The 17,671-nt window shown below is 48.5% G+C and overlaps 1 protein-coding gene across 4 annotated transcripts in view; it reads left to right on the top strand.

Moving 5' to 3' along the window:
* Positions 1-17,671, top strand: part of LOC141154142 (H(+)/Cl(-) exchange transporter 5) — a 141,463-nt gene that overhangs the window by 99,003 nt on the left and 24,789 nt on the right. For all 4 annotated transcript variants that reach the window (XM_073639637.1, XM_073639636.1, XM_073639635.1 and 1 more), the window contains 2 exons: positions 3,068-3,148; positions 8,191-8,733. In XM_073639637.1, coding sequence (XP_073495738.1) covers positions 3,068-3,148; positions 8,191-8,733 — 624 coding nt within the window. The remainder of the gene's footprint in view (positions 1-3,067; positions 3,149-8,190; positions 8,734-17,671) is intronic.

A 17,671-nucleotide genomic window follows, 5' to 3' on the forward strand; every position in this document is an offset into this window, starting at 1 on the left:
AGCTCCTCCCACCTCAGGAGAACTTGCAGCAGAATGTCTGTCTGCCTCCAGCTCCTCCCACCTCAGGAGGACTTGCTGCAGAATGTCTGTGTGCCTCTAGCTCCTCCCACCTCAGGAGAAGTTGCAGCAGAATGTCTGTGTCTGCCTCCAGCTCCTCCCACCTCAGGAGAACTTGCTGCAGAATGTCTGTGTCTGCCTCCAGCTCCTCCCACCTCAGGAGAACTTGCAGCAGAATGTCTGTCTGCCTCTAGCTCCTCCCACCTCAGGACAACTTGCAGCAGAATGTCTGTCTGCCTCCAGCTCCTTCCACCTCAGGAGAACTTGCAGCAGAATGTCTGTGTCTCCCTCCAGCTCCTCCCACCTCAGGAGAACTTGCTGCAGAATGTCTGTGTCTGGCTCCAGCTCCTCCCACCTCAGGAGAACTTGCTGCAGAATGTCTGTCTCCCTCCAGCTCCTCCCACCTCAGGAGAACTTGCTGCAGAATATCTGTGTCTGCCTCCAGCTCCTCCCACCTCAGGAGAACTTGCAGCAGAATGTCTGTCTGCTTCTAGCTCCTCCCACCTCAGTAGAACTTGCTGCAGAATGTCTGTGTCTGCCTCCAGCTCCTCCCACCTCAGGAGAACTTGCTGCAGAATGTCTGTCTGCCTCTAGCTCCTCCCACCTCAGGAGAAGTTGCAGCAGAATGTCTGTGTCTGCCTCCAGCTCCTCCCACCTCAGGAGAACTTACAGCAGAATGTCTGTGTCTCCCTCCAGCTCCTCCCACCTCAGGAGAACTTGCTGCAGAATATCTGTGTCTCCCTCCAGCTCCTTCCACCTCAGGAGAACTTGCTGCAGAATGTCTGTGTCTCCCTCCAGCTCCTCCCACCTCAGGAGAACTTGCTGCAGAATGTCTGTGTCTGGCTCCAGCTCCTCCCACCTCACGAGAACTTGCTGCAGAATGTCTGTGTCTCCCTCCAGCTCCTCCCACCTCAGGAGAACTTGCTGCAGAATATCTGTGTCTGCCTCCAGCTCCTCCCACCTCAGGAGAACTTGCTGCAGAATGTCTGTGTCTGCCTCCAGCTCCTCCCACCTCAGGAGAACTTGCTGCAGAATGTCTGTGTCTGCCTCCAGCTCCTCCCACCTCAGGAGAACTTGCTGCAGAATGTCTGTGTCTGCCTCCAGCTCCTCCCACCTCAGGAGAACTTGCTGCAGAATGTCTGTCTCCCTCCAGCTCTTCCCACCTCAGGAGAACTTGCTGCAGAATGTCTGTCTCCCTCCAGCTCCTCCCACCTCAGGAGAACTTACAGCAGAATGTCTGTGTCTGCCTCCAGCTCCTCCCACCTCAGGAGAACTTGCTGCAGAATATCTGTGTCTCCCTCCAGCTCCTCCCACCTCAGGAGAACTTGCTGCAGAATGTCTGTCTCCCTCCAGCTCTTCCCACCTCAGGAGAACTTGCTGCAGAATGTCTGTCTCCCTCCAGCTCCTCCCACCTCAGTAGAACTTACAGCAGAATGTCTGTGTCTGCCTCCAGCTCCTCCCACCTCAGGAGAACTTGCTGCAGAATATCTGTGTCTCCCTCCAGCTCCTCCCACCTCAGGAGAACTTACAGCAGAATGCCTGTGTCTCCCTCCAGCTCCTCCTACCTCAGGAGAACTTGCAGCAGAATGTCTGTGTCTCCCTCCAGCTCCTCCCACCTCAGGAGAACTTGCTGCAGAATGTCTGTGTCTGCCTCCAGCTCCTCCCACCTCAGGAGAACTTGCAGCAGAATGTCTGTGTCTGCCTCCAGCTCCTCCCACCTCAGGAGAACTTGCTGCAGAATGTCTGTGTCTGCCTCCAGCTCCTCCCACCTCAGGAGAACTTGCTGCAGAATGTCTGTGTCTGCCTCCAGCTCCTCCCACCTCAGGAGAACTTGCTGCAGAATGTCTGTGTCTGCCTCCAGCTCCTCCCACCTCAGGAGAACTTGCTGCAGAATGTCGGTCTGCCTCCAGCTCCTCCCACCTCAGGAGAACTTGCTGCAGAATGTCGGTCTGCCTCCAGCTCCTCCCACCTCAGGAGAACTTGCTGCAGAATGTCGGTCTGCCTCCAGCTCCTCCCACCTCAGGAGAACTTGCTGCAGAATGTCTGTGTCCCCTTCCAGCTCCTCCCACTCCCCTTTTCATTGAATTTTAAAAGCACCAACTGTCATCTCCTATCTCTGTAATTGTGAATATCTGTCTTCATTGAATATTTTACCCATGAATTGAGAGAAAAAGATCAGTCCAGGAGGACTGAAGAAGATAGTTACTTTGTAAGGTCCTTTTTGCCCCGGCTGATAATTGATTTCACAAGCTTTCATGAGATCGCTTGTTTCCAATCATTGGATCCTTTGAGCATGTTACGAGCAAATGCTTTTCAACTAATTGTCAGCAACACCTCTGCCTGCTTGATCCTTGGATGTGATGCTGGCAATATGCAAACTGTATGTGGACTGAACAGTTGAGTAGCAGTTTGCATCGGCCCTTTAAATGATTAAAGACTGATTTATTATACATAGTCAGTGGAAATCTGCCCATGTAATAGTTTCCTTATGTAAGTACATCAAGGAATTTCTGACAATAGAATTCATGTTATAGGGGATTTTATAAGCTTAAAAAAGTGTCTTGTACTGTAGTAGCCGACATCGTCCGTCACTGCCCAAACTATCTGCAACCGGGTTACTGTATGCTATGTGGCTTTCTTTATTGTTGCTATTAAACAAATGTGATGTCCTATTAACTGAGCTGAGATATTCTCAGAAGTGGCTGTAATATGTCCAAAATCTCTATAAAGCTCGGCCTTGTAACCCTCAGACAATATGTGTCCACAAAACTTGCAAAGTGACCGTCTGCAGCGCCATGCAGTGGCCGTTAATCAGGGTCTGTCTGAACCATTGTGTGTAGGTGGAAGCAGAAAAGGCTGGAAGATGGAGGAAAAGGCATCAGAGGTGACGTGAAGGTAGTTCTCTAGCTCTGTGACCATCGGCTGTTCCCCTGGGGGAAATAAACCTACTGTAGTAAGTTAGAAACCTCCATCCATGTTTTCTGTTGTGACTGTGTGTTCTTGAAATTAGGTGCTTTCTGCGGCCGCTGCTGCCGGAGTGTCTGTGGCGTTCGGTGCCCCCATTGGAGGAGTCCTTTTCAGCCTGGAAGAGGTAACTAGACGGTCCTGATGGTTTTATTCTTCTTTCTTCTGGCACTGGGTATTTGCCACCCAATCTGAGACCGCATAATGTAGAGAAGGTTACCAGACTAGTAAACCTGCTGCCATGTAGTCCTCCATATTCATGAGCTTTGTATAACCATTTCCCACTACAGATTGACAACTTTCTGCCTATGCACGGTGTACACCGCTGCCAATCAGTGGTGTGGACTGGGTTATACAGGTCTCAGCATTCAGAGAATTGGGAGCTAAACTTTTCTGCCTCCCCTCCTCCCCCCACACTGACTCATGCAGGATATTAGACCAGGAGATCAGAGCTGTATCATTACATCCAACACTGAGACCTGCTCTGAGCTATTGTGGGGGCGTGTACTTTCTCCAGTGTGTTGATACCTGCTTATTATTGGTCAGCATCATAGAGGGGGAAGAAGTACACGCCCCCTCCAGTGAAAACTGTTTAATAACTTTTGTCAAGTCAAAGTGTATGTATACTCATTAGGTGCCAAATGCTTTGATTGCTAATATCTCCGCAACTCAGGGTTCAAATTAAAAAAAAAAAAGAAAAATTTTATTCTGCTCTGCAGCCATTATTACATCCTGGGTCCAGTTAAATGTGAACAATTTCTTGAAAAGTCCTCTTTAAAATAACTAAAATCCTTTCCATGTATGCTTTGTAAGACTCGGTTCCAACCAAGTCCTGCCCCCAAAGGAACCATTGAGTTCAGTTAGTCTAAAACATGGTGCTTGGGACACTTAGACAGTGCTACAGTGACTGGCTGAAACGACAAACACTGCAAGAAAAAAAAAAGGTGAATGAAGTTCAAACTTGCCAGGTTAGGTCTCTGTTTGCTAAGTTGAACTAAGTGGCTACTTCAAGGGCATGTTTATATTCTAGTTTTTGGGCAACCAGTGCATGCTCACATCTGACATGAAGCTGAGGTTGTACACCCAGTGCCCATGCCCAGGGAGCGGATGGGCAGTGCGCGCACCACGATGAGCAGATGGGCTGTGCACGCGCCACAGGGAGCAGATGGGCAGTGCACGCGCCACAGGGAGCGGATGGGCAGTGCACGCGCCACAGGGAGCGGATGGGCAGTGCGCGCGCCACAGGGAGCGGATGGGCAGTGCGCGCGCCACGGGGAGCGGATGGGCAGTGCACGTGCCACAGGGAGCGGATGGGCAGTGCACGTGCCACAGGGAGCGGATGGGCAGTGCACGTGCCACAGGGAGCGGATGGGCAGTGCACGTGCCACAGGGAGCGGATGGGCAGTGCGCGTGCCACAGGGAGCGGATGGGCAGTGCGCGCGCCCCGATGAGCAGATGGGCAGTGCGCACGCCCCGATGAGCGGATGGGCAGTGCGCGTCCCACAGGGAGCGAATGGGCGTACGCACTGTCTACTCGCTCCCCGGGGTGCGGGTGGGCAGTGTGCACATGCAGGGTTTGCTGCGCGGTGACCATGACATCGGGCCAGTCACGGCAATCTATCGCAATGCTGTTTGCGCCTAATTTTAAAAGTACAGTGACTGATCGGTGACTGAAAAGATAAAGTCACCGCCCCTATGACTGAAAGACAAGGTCTGTGAGGTATCCCCTAATGATATAAAGGTTTTGTTTTGTTTTTTAAACCTAATACTGGGAGCTTTACTTGCACATTGCACTAACAGCGCATTGGGGGCAGTGTAATAGCTAAAAGCAAGGTGACAGGTTCCCTTTAAGGAGAAGACCCTACCTATGGAGCCAAGAATCGAGGCACAGACCTAGTCTGAAGCTGGTCTGAACCTTATTTGCAAGCATGCACTGGAAACCAGAAAAACCGTGCCAAGTGCAGTGACATGGTGAAGAACAAGAAATCTATTCCACCATTGCTGTTTAGGTTTTGTTTTTCTGCTGTTAATTGTGCAGCAGAAATGACCTGGAAGCCTAATTCTCTAGATTACAACTATTACAGTAATACCAAACTTAGGCTGTGTGCCCACGATGCGTTTTTAATGCTTTTCTGCAGCTGCGGAAACGCATTAAAAACGCATGGTAGAAGGTCTGCCATGTTCCCCAATGATAATCGGCATGTGCTGTGCACATGCTGCGGAAATTTCCACTGCGGATTATCATTGCGGAAAAAAACGCAGCACTACCAATTATTTTGCGGAAGCGCAGCGTCTTCGCCGCCATTGACTTGCATTAGATCGCATGGATTACGCATCACTGCATATGTAGATGCATAATCCAAGCGTTCTAATGTGCGGATGGTACCCGGGTGTGGAGGAGAGGAGAGTCTCATCCACACCCAGGTACCATTAAAAAATCTGTAAAAAAAAGAATAAAATAAAAAATAAATGTATACTTACCTTCTGGCGGCCCCCGGTGCGCTCCTCCTTGCTTCCCGGCACTTTGCAGTGAATTGAAGGACCTGTGCTGACGTCAGAGTCATGTGACGGGTCACGCGACGCTGACGTCGGCAGGTCTTTCAATCCACCGCTGTTGGTAGCCGGGACCGAGTGAAACAAGACTGCGGGGGCCATCGGAGGGTAAGTATATATTTATTTTTTTATTTTTACCACTCTCTCGGGTCACACTATATAAATCCATGCTGTTTGCATGGATTTATATAGTGTGACCTAGTTGTCACAAGCACTTTCCAAGTGATGCTAATCGCTTGGAAAGCGCTTGTCAATCCGCATGCGGAAATGTCAGTGATAACGCTCCATTTCCGCATGTCCCTGGCAGGAAAACGCATGTACAATCCGCATGTACAATCCGCATGCGTTTTTTTCTGCCAGGGAGATGCAGAAACGCTCAGGAAAAAATCCTGAGCATTTCTGCATCGTGGGCACATAGCCTTATTAAGGTATTTAAAGGGGATATTCAGGTCTTTATAAATATGGGCTTAAGAATAAACAGGCAGGTAGCTGGCATCCACCTGCCTGTCCTGCCCGTAGCCGCAGTCATAGACTGCTCCTGCCAGCGATTCTGCGGCTTCCACTGACGTCACTTCGACAGAGCAGCTGCTTCTCTACCACTCTTCTCTGTTGACGGGGCGTCTCTGCTGTTGACAACTACGAGCGGTGGATGCCGCGTTGTGATGTCCAAGCCCCCATGTGCTTCGTAGCAGTTAGCCCGACTGGGACCCTATTCCTCCTCATACTATCCACAGAACTAACTGTCAACTGAAGAAGGTCATTTAGACCGAAATGTTTTGTGTTATTTCTGTGTGCAGATTAAGTTCCACAATAAATTTTCACTTGCAAAGGACATTTGAGTACCGAGGCTTTTTGATCTGCTGATAACATGTGATCAACTGCCGGCTCCCCGCTACCTAACAATGGGCAGTCAGCTGTCAATCAGTATGACGCCGGCAGTCACGCCCCGTTAGTAACTACCTGCCTCTTAGCTTTTAGATTCACAGTAAAAATTAGTTCCAGAAAACCCTTTTAAAGCGGTTGTCCCACAATCTGAGTACATTTGAATTAATAGATCTTGGAATAATAAGTTCCACAATTGGATGTGTTAAAAAATGTTCCTGTGCTGAGATCCTATAAATGTGCCCCTTCTATATACTGTGTAATGGCTGTGCCTGACCATGTAGAGTTGCTCCAGTTCATGATCAGCACATACCACAGCTCCTGGCCAGAGGGAGAAGAGGAAGCATATGAGAGCAAACAGACAACACAGCAGGAAGCTTCTTCTTTCTGTGAGGTAACACATTTCCCAGTCTGTTTTGTCACAGGAGCAAGTGTCTCTGCTACGTCACCAGCCCTGTGAGCTCATCATAAATCAATTCACTAACATACTGTACATGGTCCACTGCCATATGAGCTGTTTTGTCACTGACTTAATTTATGTTGAGTTCAGAGGGCTGGAGACGTGGCAAAAACATTGGCTCCTGAGATAAAACAGGTTGGGAAATATGTTACTTCACACAAAGCAGCTGCGAGTCCTTTCTGTGGAGTCTGTATACTCTCCTATGCTTCCTCTTCCTTCTCTGGCCAGAAGCTGTGGTATGCGCCGACCATGGACTAGAGCAGCTCTGCATGATCAAACACCATATATAAGACCGTACACAGCACGGGCACAATAATAGGATTATCTCAGCACAGAAACATTTATATATAATATTTATTTTGTACTATATCATATCAAATTATCCCCTTTTCCCAGTTAAACTTTTTTTGCTTCATTTTTTAGCCCCTTACTTGACATGTACCTGTGATTGTCTGATTACTTGTTCTTAGTACTGCAATTGTAATGGTCTTTCTTCTTCTTCTCCAGTGTCTTTCTTCTTCTTCTCTAGTGTCTTTTTCTTCTTCTCTAGTGTCTTTTTCTTCTTCTCTAGTGTCTTTCTTCTTCTCTCGTGTCCTTTTCTAGTGTCTTTCTTCTATTTCTCTAGTGTCCTTCTTCTACTACTCTAGTATCTTTTTTCTACTTCTCTAGTATCTTTTTTCTACTTCTCTAGTATCTTTTTTCTACTTCTCTAGTGTCTTTCTTCTACTTCTCTAGTGTCTTTCTTCTCTAGTGTCTTTCTTCGTCTTCTTCTCCAGTGTGTCTTTCTTCGTCTTCTTCTCTAGTGTGTCTTTCTTCGTCTTCTTCTCTAGTGTGTCTTTCTTCGTCTTCTTCTCTAGTGTGTCTTTCTTCGTCTTCTTCTATAGTGTGTCTTTCTTTTTCTTCTTCTCTAGTGTCTTTCTTCGTCTTCTTCTATAGTGTGTGTTTCTTCTTCGTCTTCTCTAGTGTGTCTTTCTTCTTCTTCTCTAGTGTGTCTTTCTTCGTCTTCTTCTATAGTGTGTGTTTCTTCGTCTTCTCTAGTGTGTCTTTCTTCTTCTTCTTCTCTAGTGTGTCTTTCTTCTTCTTCTTCTCTAGTGTGTCTTTCTTCGTCGTCTTCTCTAGTGTGTCTTTCTTCTTCTTCTTCTTCTCCTCCAGTGTGTCTTTCTTCTTCTTCTCTAGTGTGTCTTTCTACTGACCAGTCTGATGTCCTGAACGGAGATGATGTGTGATGACCTTGTGCTCATGGACACCCTGTTTGCTGTCCTTGTTTCTTTTAGGTGAGCTATTACTTTCCGCTGAAGACCCTGTGGAGGTCCTTCTTTGCTGCGTTAGTAGCAGCTTTTACATTACGTTCCATTAACCCTTTTGGAAACAGCCGCTTGGTCCTCTTTTATGTTGAATTTCACGCTCCGTGGCATCTTCTAGAGCTCGTCCCATTCATTCTCTTGGGAATATTTGGAGGATTATGGGGTGCATTCTTCATTCGAGGGAACATCGCTTGGTGCCGTAGAAGAAAGACCACTAAGCTGGGCCGCTATCCTGTGGCAGAGGTCCTAGTTGTCACAGCCATCACTGCCGTTATAGCATTCCCTAATGAATACACGCGAACAAGCTCTAGTGAACTGATATCGGAGCTTTTCAATGACTGCGGATTGCTTGATTCATCCAAACTGTGCGACTACAATAATGATTTCAACAGCACAAATGTGGGCAACCTACCTGACCGCTCTGCCCGGAGTGGGGTCTACACCGCATTGTGGCAGCTGTCCTTAGCGTTAATCTTCAAAGCGGTTATCACCATCTTCACGTTTGGCATGAAGGTAAGATGCTGGATGGCTTTATTGCTGCCATTGTTTTGTATTGTATTGTTCTGCTTCACAATATGCTTACATCTCCGTATGCCAAGGCCGAAAATGCTGAAAATTCTCATGGCCAATCAGAAGCTGTATTATATTGCTCCCAGGTTGGCTTCCATTTTCAATTATAGAAGCTATTCCTGGTACAAACCAAAGTTACCATTGATTCATACAATCTTTGATCCTCCTTTTTGGTTCCTTCCACTAAGTAGAATAGAATGTAGATAAGAAGGTTTCGTTGAATCTCTTGGGTGAGAAGGTTTCTTTGCATCTCGTGGGTGAGAAGGTTTTGTTGCATCTTGTAGGTGAGAAGGTTTCTTTGCATCTTTTAGGTGAGAAGGTTTCGTTGCATCTCGTAGGTGAGAAGGTTTCATTGCATCTCGTAGGTGAGAAGGTTTCATTGCATCTCGTAGGTGAGAAGGTTTCATTGCATCTCGTAGGTGAGAAGGTTTTGTTGCATCTCGTAGGTGAGAAGGGTTCCTTGCATCTCGTAGATGAGAAGGGTTCCTTGCATCTCGTAGGTGAGAAGGTTTCGTTGCATCTCGTAGGTGAGAAGGTTTTGTTGCATCTCGTAGGTGAGAAGGTTTTGTTGCATCTCGTAGGTGAGAAGGTTTTGTTGCATCTCGTAGGTGAGAAGGTTTCGTTGCATCTCGTAGGTGAGAAGGTTTCGTTGCATCTCGTAGGTGAGAAGGTTTCGTTGCATCTCGTAGGTGAGAAGGTTTCGTTGCATCTCGTAGGTGAGAAGGTTTCGTTGCATCTCGTAGGTGAGAAGGTTTCGTTGCATCTCGTAGGTGAGAAGGTTTTGTTACATCTCGTAGATGAGAAGGGTTCCTTGCATCTCGTAGATGAGAAGGGTCCTTGCATCTCGTAGATGAGAAGGTTTCCTTGCATCTCGTAGGTGAAAAGATTTCGTTGCATCTCGTAGATGAGGTGGTTTGTTTGCATATCGTAGATGAGAAGGTTTCGTTGCATATCGTAGATGAGAAGGTTTCGTTGCATCTCGTAGGTGAGAAGGTTTGTTTGCATCTCGTAGGTGAGAAGGTTTCGTTGCATATCGTAGGTGAGAAGGTTTCGTTGCATCTCGTAGGTGAGAAGGTTTCGTTGCATCTCGTAGATGAGGTGGTTTGTTTGCATCTCGTAGATGAGGTGGTTTGTTTGCATCTCGTAGGTGAGAAGGTTTCGTTGCATCTCGTAGGTGAGAAGGTTTCGTTGCATCTCGTAGATGAGGTGGTTTGTTTGCATCTCGTAGGTGAGAAGGTTTCGTTGCATCTCGTAGATGAGAAGGTTTCGTTGCATCTCGTAGGTGAGAAGGTTTCGTTGCACCTCGTAGGTGAGAAGGTTTCGTTGCATCTCGTAGGTGAGAAGGTTTCGTTGCATCTCGTAGGTGAGAAGGTTTCGTTGCATCTCGTAGGTGAGAAGGTTTCGTTGCATCTCGTAGGTGAGAAGGTTTCGTTGCATCTTGTAGGTGAGAAGGTTTCGTAGCATCTCGTAGGTGAGAAGGTTTCGTTGCATCTCGTAGGTGAGAAGGTTTCGTTGCATCTCGTAGGTGAGAAGTCTTCGTTGCATCTCGTAGGTGAGAAGTCTTCTTTGCATCTCGTAGGTGAGAAGTCTTCGTTGCATCTCATAGGTGAGAAGTCTTCGCTGGATCTGGAGTGATGGTCTCTGACTTCAGTAGACCCAAACTCCCAGGTGACATCTCTGAGCTTGTGGTGAGCTGATCCTTATCCACACAATCATGGCAGTACCTGGTGCCAGGCGTCAAAGCTGCATGACCAGGAGTAAGCGTTGTTAATACACAGTCTGTAAAGCAGCAGGTTTGCTACAGAGCCAAAAAGCGCATTCACTTATTCTTCACATTTCACTGTGTAATATATGTACGTATGTACAGTTTGTCACATAAGTGAGTACACCCTCACATTTTTTAAATATTTTATTACATCTTTTCATGGGACAGCACTGAAGATCTGACACTTTGATTCAGTGTACTGCTTGTATAACACTGTAAATTAGCTGTGTCCTCTAACTCAGCCATTAATGTCTAAACCACTGGCTCCAAAAGTGAGTACACCCCTTATTCGTCAAATAAAAACCACATCCATACATTATTTGGTCTCTCATCATACACTGGATCTCTGGCAGTGTGGATTTACATCCACCTAATCTCCTAGTTTGCTCACTCAATTCCTGGCAGCACCATTTAAAGGGGTGTTCCCCACAAACCTAGTTGATTTTAATCAACAGAACTTGATATGACAATAATTTCCACAATTGGATGTGATTAAATATAATGTTCCTGTGCTGAGATAATCCTATAAATGTCCCCTGCTGTGTACTGTGTAATGGCCGTGTCTGACCGTGCAGGAACATGGTCTGATCATACCACATCTCCTGGGCAGGGGGGATGGAAAAGAAAGTATACAGACTCCCCTGCTGTAATGTCTGTATACTCTCCTGCATCCTCCCCTGCTGTAATGTCTGTATACTCTCCTGTGTCCTCCCCTGCTGTAATGTCTGTATACTCTCCTGCGTCCTCCCCTGCTGTAATGTCTGTATACTCTCCTGCGTCCTCCCCTGCTGTCCTGTCTGTATACTCTCCTGCTGTAATGTCGGTATACTCTCCTGCCTCCTCTCCTGCTGTAATGTCTGTATACTCTCCTGCGTCCTCCCCTGCTGTCCTGTCTGTATACTCTCCTGCGTCCTCTCCTGCTGTAATGTCTGTATACTCTCCTGCGTCCTCCCCTGCTGTAATGTCTGTATACTCTCCTGCGTCCTCCCCTGCTGTAATGTCTGTATACTCTCCTGCTGTAATGTCTGCATCCTATTCTGCTTCCTCCCCTGCTGTAATGTCTGTATACTCTCCTGCGTCCTCTCCTGCTGTAATGTCTGTATACTCTCCTGCGTCCTCTCCTGCTGTAATGTCTGTATACTCTCCTGCGTCCTCCCCTGCTGTCCTGTCTGTATACTCTCCTGCGTCCTCTCCTGCTGTAATGTCGGTATACTCTCCTGCCTCCTCTCCTGCTGTAATGTCTGTATACTCTCCTGCGTCCTCCCCTGCTGTCCTGTCTGTATACTCTCCTGCGTCCTCTCCTGCTGTAATGTCTGTATACTCTCCTGCGTCCTCCCCTGCTGTAATGTCTGTATACTCTCCTGCGTCCTCCCCTGCTGTAATGTCTGTATACTCTCCTGCTGTAATGTCTGTATCCTATTCTGCTTCCTCCCATGCTGTAATGTTTGTATACTCTCCTGCGTCCTCTCCTGCGTCCTCCCCTGCTGTAATGTCTGTATACTCTCCTGCGTCCTCCCCTGCTGTAATGTCTGTATACTCTCCTGCGTTCTCCCCTGCTGTAATGTCTGTATACTCTCCAGCATCCTCCCCTGCTGTAATGTCTGTATACTCTCCTGTGTCCTCCCCTGCTGTAATGTCTGTATACTTTCCTGCCTCCTCCCCTGCTGTAATGTCTGTATACTCTCCTGCCTCCTCCCCTGCTGTAATGTCTGTATACTCTCCTGCCTCCTCCCCTGCTGTAATGTCTGTATACTCTCCTGCGTCCTCCCCTGCTGTAATGTCTGTATACTCTCCTGCCTCCTCCCCTGCTGTAATGTCTGTATACTCTCCTGCCTCCTCCCCTGCTGTAATGTCTGTATACTCTCCTGCCTCCTCCCCTGCTGTAATGTCTGTATACTCTCCTGTGTCCTCCCCTGCTGTAATGTCTGTATAGTCTCCTGCTGTAATGTCTGTATACTCTCCTGCGTCCTCACCTGCTGTAATGTCTGTATACTCTCCTGCGTCCTCCCCTGCTGTAATGTCTGTATACTCTCCTGCTTCCTCCCGTGCTGTAATGTCTGTATACTCTCCTGCCTCCTCCCCTGCTGTAGTGTCTGTATACTCTCCTGCCTCCTCTCCTGCTGTAATGTCTGTATACTCTCCTGCTGTAATGTCGGTATACTCTCCTGCCTCCTCTCCTGCTGTAATGTCTGTATACTCTCCTGCGTCCTCTCCTGCTGTAATGTCTGTATACTCTCCTGCCTCCTCCCCTGCTGTAATGTCTGTATACTCTCCTGCCTCCTCCCCTGCTGTAATGTCTGTATACTCTCCTGCCTCCTCCCCTGCTGTAATGTCTGTATACTCTCCTGCCTCCTCCCCTGCTGTAATGTCTGTATACTCTCCTGCCTCCTCCCCTGCTGTAATGTCTGTATACTCTCCTGCGTCCTCCCCTGCTGCAATGTCTGTATACTCTCCTGCCTCCTCCCCTGCTGTAATGTCGGTATACTCTCCTGCCTCCTCTCCTGCTGTAATGTCTGTATACTCTCCTGCCTCCTCCGCTGCTGTAATGTCTGTATACTCTCCTGCGTCCTCTCCTGCTGTAATGTCTGTATACTCTCCTGCGTCCTCCCTAGCTGTAATGTCTGTATACTCTCCTGCGTCCTCCCCTGCTGTAATGTCTGTATACTCTCCTGCGTCCTCTCCTGCTGTAATGTCTTTATACTCTCCTGCGTCCTCACCTGCTGTAATGTCTGTATACTCTCCTGCCTCCTCTCCTGCTGTAATGTCTGTATACTCTCCTGCTGTAATGTCTGTATACTCTCCTGCCTCCTCCGCTGCTGTAATGTCTGTATACTCTCCTGCGTCCTCTCCTGCTGTAATGTCTGTATACTCTCCTGCGTCCTCCCTAGCTGTAATGTCTGTATACTCTCCTGCGTCCTCCCCTGCTGTAATGTCTGTATACTCTCCTGCGTCCTCTCCTGCTGTAATGTCTTTATACTCTCCTGCGTCCTCACCTGCTGTAATGTCTGTATACTCTCCTGCCTCCTCTCCTGCTGTAATGTCTGTATACTCTCCTGCCTCCTCTCCTGCTGTAATGTCTGTATACTCTCCTGCCTCCTCCCCTGCTGTAATGTCTGTATACTCTCCTGCTGTAATGTCGGTATACTCTCCTGCCTCCTCTCCTGCTGTAATGTCGGTATACTCTCCTGCGTCCTCTCCTGCTGTAATGTCTGTATACTCTCCTGCGTCCTCCCCAGCTGTAATGTCTGTATAATCTCCTGCGTCCTCCCCTGCTGTAATGTCTGTATACTCTCCTGCGTCCTCTCCTGCTGTAATGTCTTTATACTCTCCTGCGTCCTCACCTGCTGTAATGTCTGTATACTCTCCTGCTGTAATGTCTGTATACTCTCCTGCGTCCTCCCCTGCTGTAATGTCTGTATACTCTCCTGCGTCCTCCCCTGCTGTAATGTCTGTATACTCTCCTGCATCCTCCCCTGCTGTAATGTCTGTATACTCTCCTGCCTCCTCCCCTGCTGTAATGTCGGTATACTCTCCTGCCTCCTCCCCTGCTGTAGTTTCTGTATACTCCCCTGCGTCCTCCCCTGCTGTAATGTCTGTATACTCTCCTGCGTCCTCCCCTGCTGTAATGTCTGTAAACTCTCTTGCGTCCTTCCCTGCTGTAATGTCTGTATACTCTCCTGCGTCTTACCCTGTTGTAATGTCTGTATACTCTCCTGCTGTAACCTCTGTATACTCTCCTGCATCCTCCCCTGCTGTAATGTCTGTATACTCTCCTGCGTCCTCCCCTGCTGTAATGTCTGTATACTCTCCTGCGTCCTCCTCTGCTGTAATGTCTGTATACTCTCCTGCGTCCTCCCCTGCTGTAGTGTCTGTATACTCCCCTGCGTCCTCCCCTGCTGTAATGTCTGTATACTCTCCTGCGTCCTCCCCTGCTGTAATGTCTGTATACTCTCCTGCGTCCTCCCCTGCTGTAATGTCTGTATACTCTCCTGCATCCTCCCCTGCTGTAATGTCTGTATACTCTACTGCGTCCTCCCCTGCTGTAATGTCTGTATACTCTCCTGCGTCCTCCTCTGCTGTAATGTCTGTATACTCTCCTGCATCCTCCCCTTCTGTAATATCTGTATACTCTCCTGCTGTAATGTCTGTATACTCTCCTGTGTCCTCCTCTGCTGTAATGTCTGTATACTCTCCTGCATCCTCCCCTTCTGTAATATCTGTATACTCTCCTGCTGTAATGTCTGTATACTCTCCTGCGTCCTCCCCTGCTGTAATGTCTGTATACTCACCTGCTCTAATGTCTGTATACTCTCCTGCATCCTTCCCTGCTGTAATGTCTGTATACTCTCCTGCGTCTTCCTCTGCTGTAATGTCTGTATACTCTCCTGCATCCTCCCCTTCTGTAATATCTGTATACTTTCCTGCTGTAATGTCTGTATACTCTCCTGCGTCCTCCCCTGCTTTAATGTCTGTATGCTCTCATGCGTCCTCCCCTTCTGTAATATCTGTATACTCTCCTGCTGTAATGTCTGTATACTCTCCTGCGTCCTCCCTTGCTGTAATGTCTGTATACTCTCCTGCATCCTCCCCTGCTGTAATGTCTGTATACACTTCTGCGTCCTCCCCTGCTGTAATGTCTGTATACTCTCCTGCGTCCTCCCATGCTGTAATGTCTGTATACTCTCCTGCGTCCTCCCCTGCTGTAATGTCTGTATACTCTCCTGCGTCCTCCCCTGCTGTAATGTCTGTATACACTCCTGCGTCCTCCCATGTTGTAATGTCTGTATACTCTCCTGCGTCCTCCCCTGCTGTAATGTCTGTATACTCTCCTGCGTCCTCCTCTGCTGTAATGTCTTTATACTCTCCTGCCTCCTCCCCTGCTGTAATGTCTGTATACTCTCCTGCCTCCTCCCCTGCTGTAATGTCTGTATACTCTCCTGCCTCCTCCCCTGCTGTAATGTCTGTATACTCTCCTGCCTCCTCCCCTGCTGTAATGTCTGTATACTCTCCTGCCTCCTCCCCTGCTGTAATGTCTGTATACTCTCCTGCCTCCTCCCCTGCTGTAATGTCTGTATACTCTCCTGCCTCCTCCCCTGCTGTAATGTCTGTATACTCTCCTGCGTCCTCCCCGGCTGTAATGTCTGTGTACTCTCCTGCGTCCTCCCCTGCTGTAATGTCTGCGTACTCTCCTGCGTCCTCCCCTGCTGTAGTGTCTGTATACTCTCCTGCCTCCTTCTTTCTGTAATGTCTGTATACTCTCCTGCCTCCTCCCCTGCTGTAATGTCTGTATACTCTCCTGCCTCCTCCCCTGCTGTAATGTCTGTATACTCTCCTGCCTCCTCCCCTGCTGTAATATCTGTATACTCTCCTGCCTCCTCCCCTGCTGTAATGTCTGTATACTCTCCTGCGTCCTCCCCGGCTGTAATGTCTGTATACTCTCCTGTGTCCTCCCCTGCTGTAGTGTCTGTATACTCTCCTGCGTCCTCCCCTACTGTAATGTCTGTATACTCTCCTGCATCCTCCCCTGCTGTAATGTCTGTATACTCTCCTGCGTCCTCCCCTGCTGTAATGTCTGTATACTCTCCTGCCTCCTCCCCTGCTGTAATGTCTTTATACTCTCCTGCGTCCTCCCCTGCTGTAATGTCGGTATACTCTCCTGTCTCCTCCCCTGCTGTAGTGTCTGTATACTCTCCTGCGTCCTCCCTGCTGTAGTGTCTGTATACTCTCCTGCGTCCTCCCCTGCTGTAATGTCTGTATACTCTCCTGCGTCCTTCCCGGCTGTAATGTCTGTATACTCTCCTGCGTCCTCCCCTGCTGTAGTGTCTCTATACTCTCCTGCATCCTCCCCTGCTGTAATGTCTGTATACTCTCCTGCATCCTCCCCTGCTGTAATGTCTGTATACTCTCCTGCTGTAATGTCTGTATACTCTCCTGCTTCCTCCCCTGCTGTAATGTCTGTATACTCTCCTGCGTCCTCCCCTGCTGTAATGTCTGTATACTCTCCTGCGTCCTCCTCTGCTGTAATGTCTGTATACTCTCCTGCATCCTCCCCTTCTGTAATATCTGTATACTCTCCTGCTGTAATGTCTGTATACTCTCCTGCGTCCTCCTCTGCTGTAATGTCTGTATACTCTCCTGCATCCTCCCCTTCTGTAATATCTGTATACTCTCCTGCTGTAATGTCTGTATACTTTCCTGCGTCCTCCCCTGCTGTAATGTCTGTATACTCTCCTGCGTCCTCCCCTGCTGTAATGTCTGTATACTCACCTGCTCTAATGTCTGTATACTCTCCTGCATTCTTCCCTGCTGTAATGTCTGTATACTCTCCTGCGTCCTCCTCTGCTGTAATGTCTGTATACTCTCCTGCATCCTCCCCTTCTGTAATATCTGTATACTTTCCTGCTGTAATGTCTGTATACTCTCCTGCGTCCTCCCCTGCTGTAATGTCTGTATGTTCTCCTGCGTCCTCCCCTTCTGTAATATCTGTATACTCTCCTGCTGTAATGTCTGTATACTCTCCTGCGTCCTCCCTTGCTTTAATGTCTGTATACTCTCCTGCATCCTCCCCTGCTGTAATGTCTGTATACACTTCTGCGTCCTCCCCTGCTGTAATGTCTGTATACTCTCCTGCGTCCTCCCATGCTGTAATGTCTGTATACTCTCCTGCGTCCTCCCCTGCTGTAATGTCTGTATACTCTCCTGCGTCCTCCCCTGCTGTAATGTCTGTATACACTCCTGCGTCCTCCCATGTTGTAATGTCTGTATACTCTCCTGCGTCCTCCCCTGCTGTAATGTCTGTATACTCTCCTGCGTCCTCCTCTGCTGTAATGTCTTTATACTCTCCTGCCTCCTCCCCTGCTGTAATGTCTGTATACTCTCCTGCCTCCTCCCCTGCTGTAATGTCTGTATACTCTCCTGCCTCCTCCCCTGCTGTAATGTCTGTATACTCTCCTGCCTCCTCCCCTGCTGTAATGTCTGTATACTCTCCTGCCTCCTCCCCTGCTGTAATGTCTGTATACTCTCCTGCCTCCTCCCCTGCTGTAATGTCTGTATACTCTCCTGCCTCCTCCCCGGCTGTAATGTCTGTATACTCTCCTGCGTCCTCCCCGGCTGTAA

Source organism: Phyllobates terribilis, unplaced genomic scaffold, assembly GCF_046119375.1.
Source record: "Phyllobates terribilis strain yellow unplaced genomic scaffold, ASM4611937v1 Scaffold_7__3_contigs__length_470593459, whole genome shotgun sequence".
Taxonomy (NCBI): domain Eukaryota; kingdom Metazoa; phylum Chordata; class Amphibia; order Anura; family Dendrobatidae; genus Phyllobates; species Phyllobates terribilis.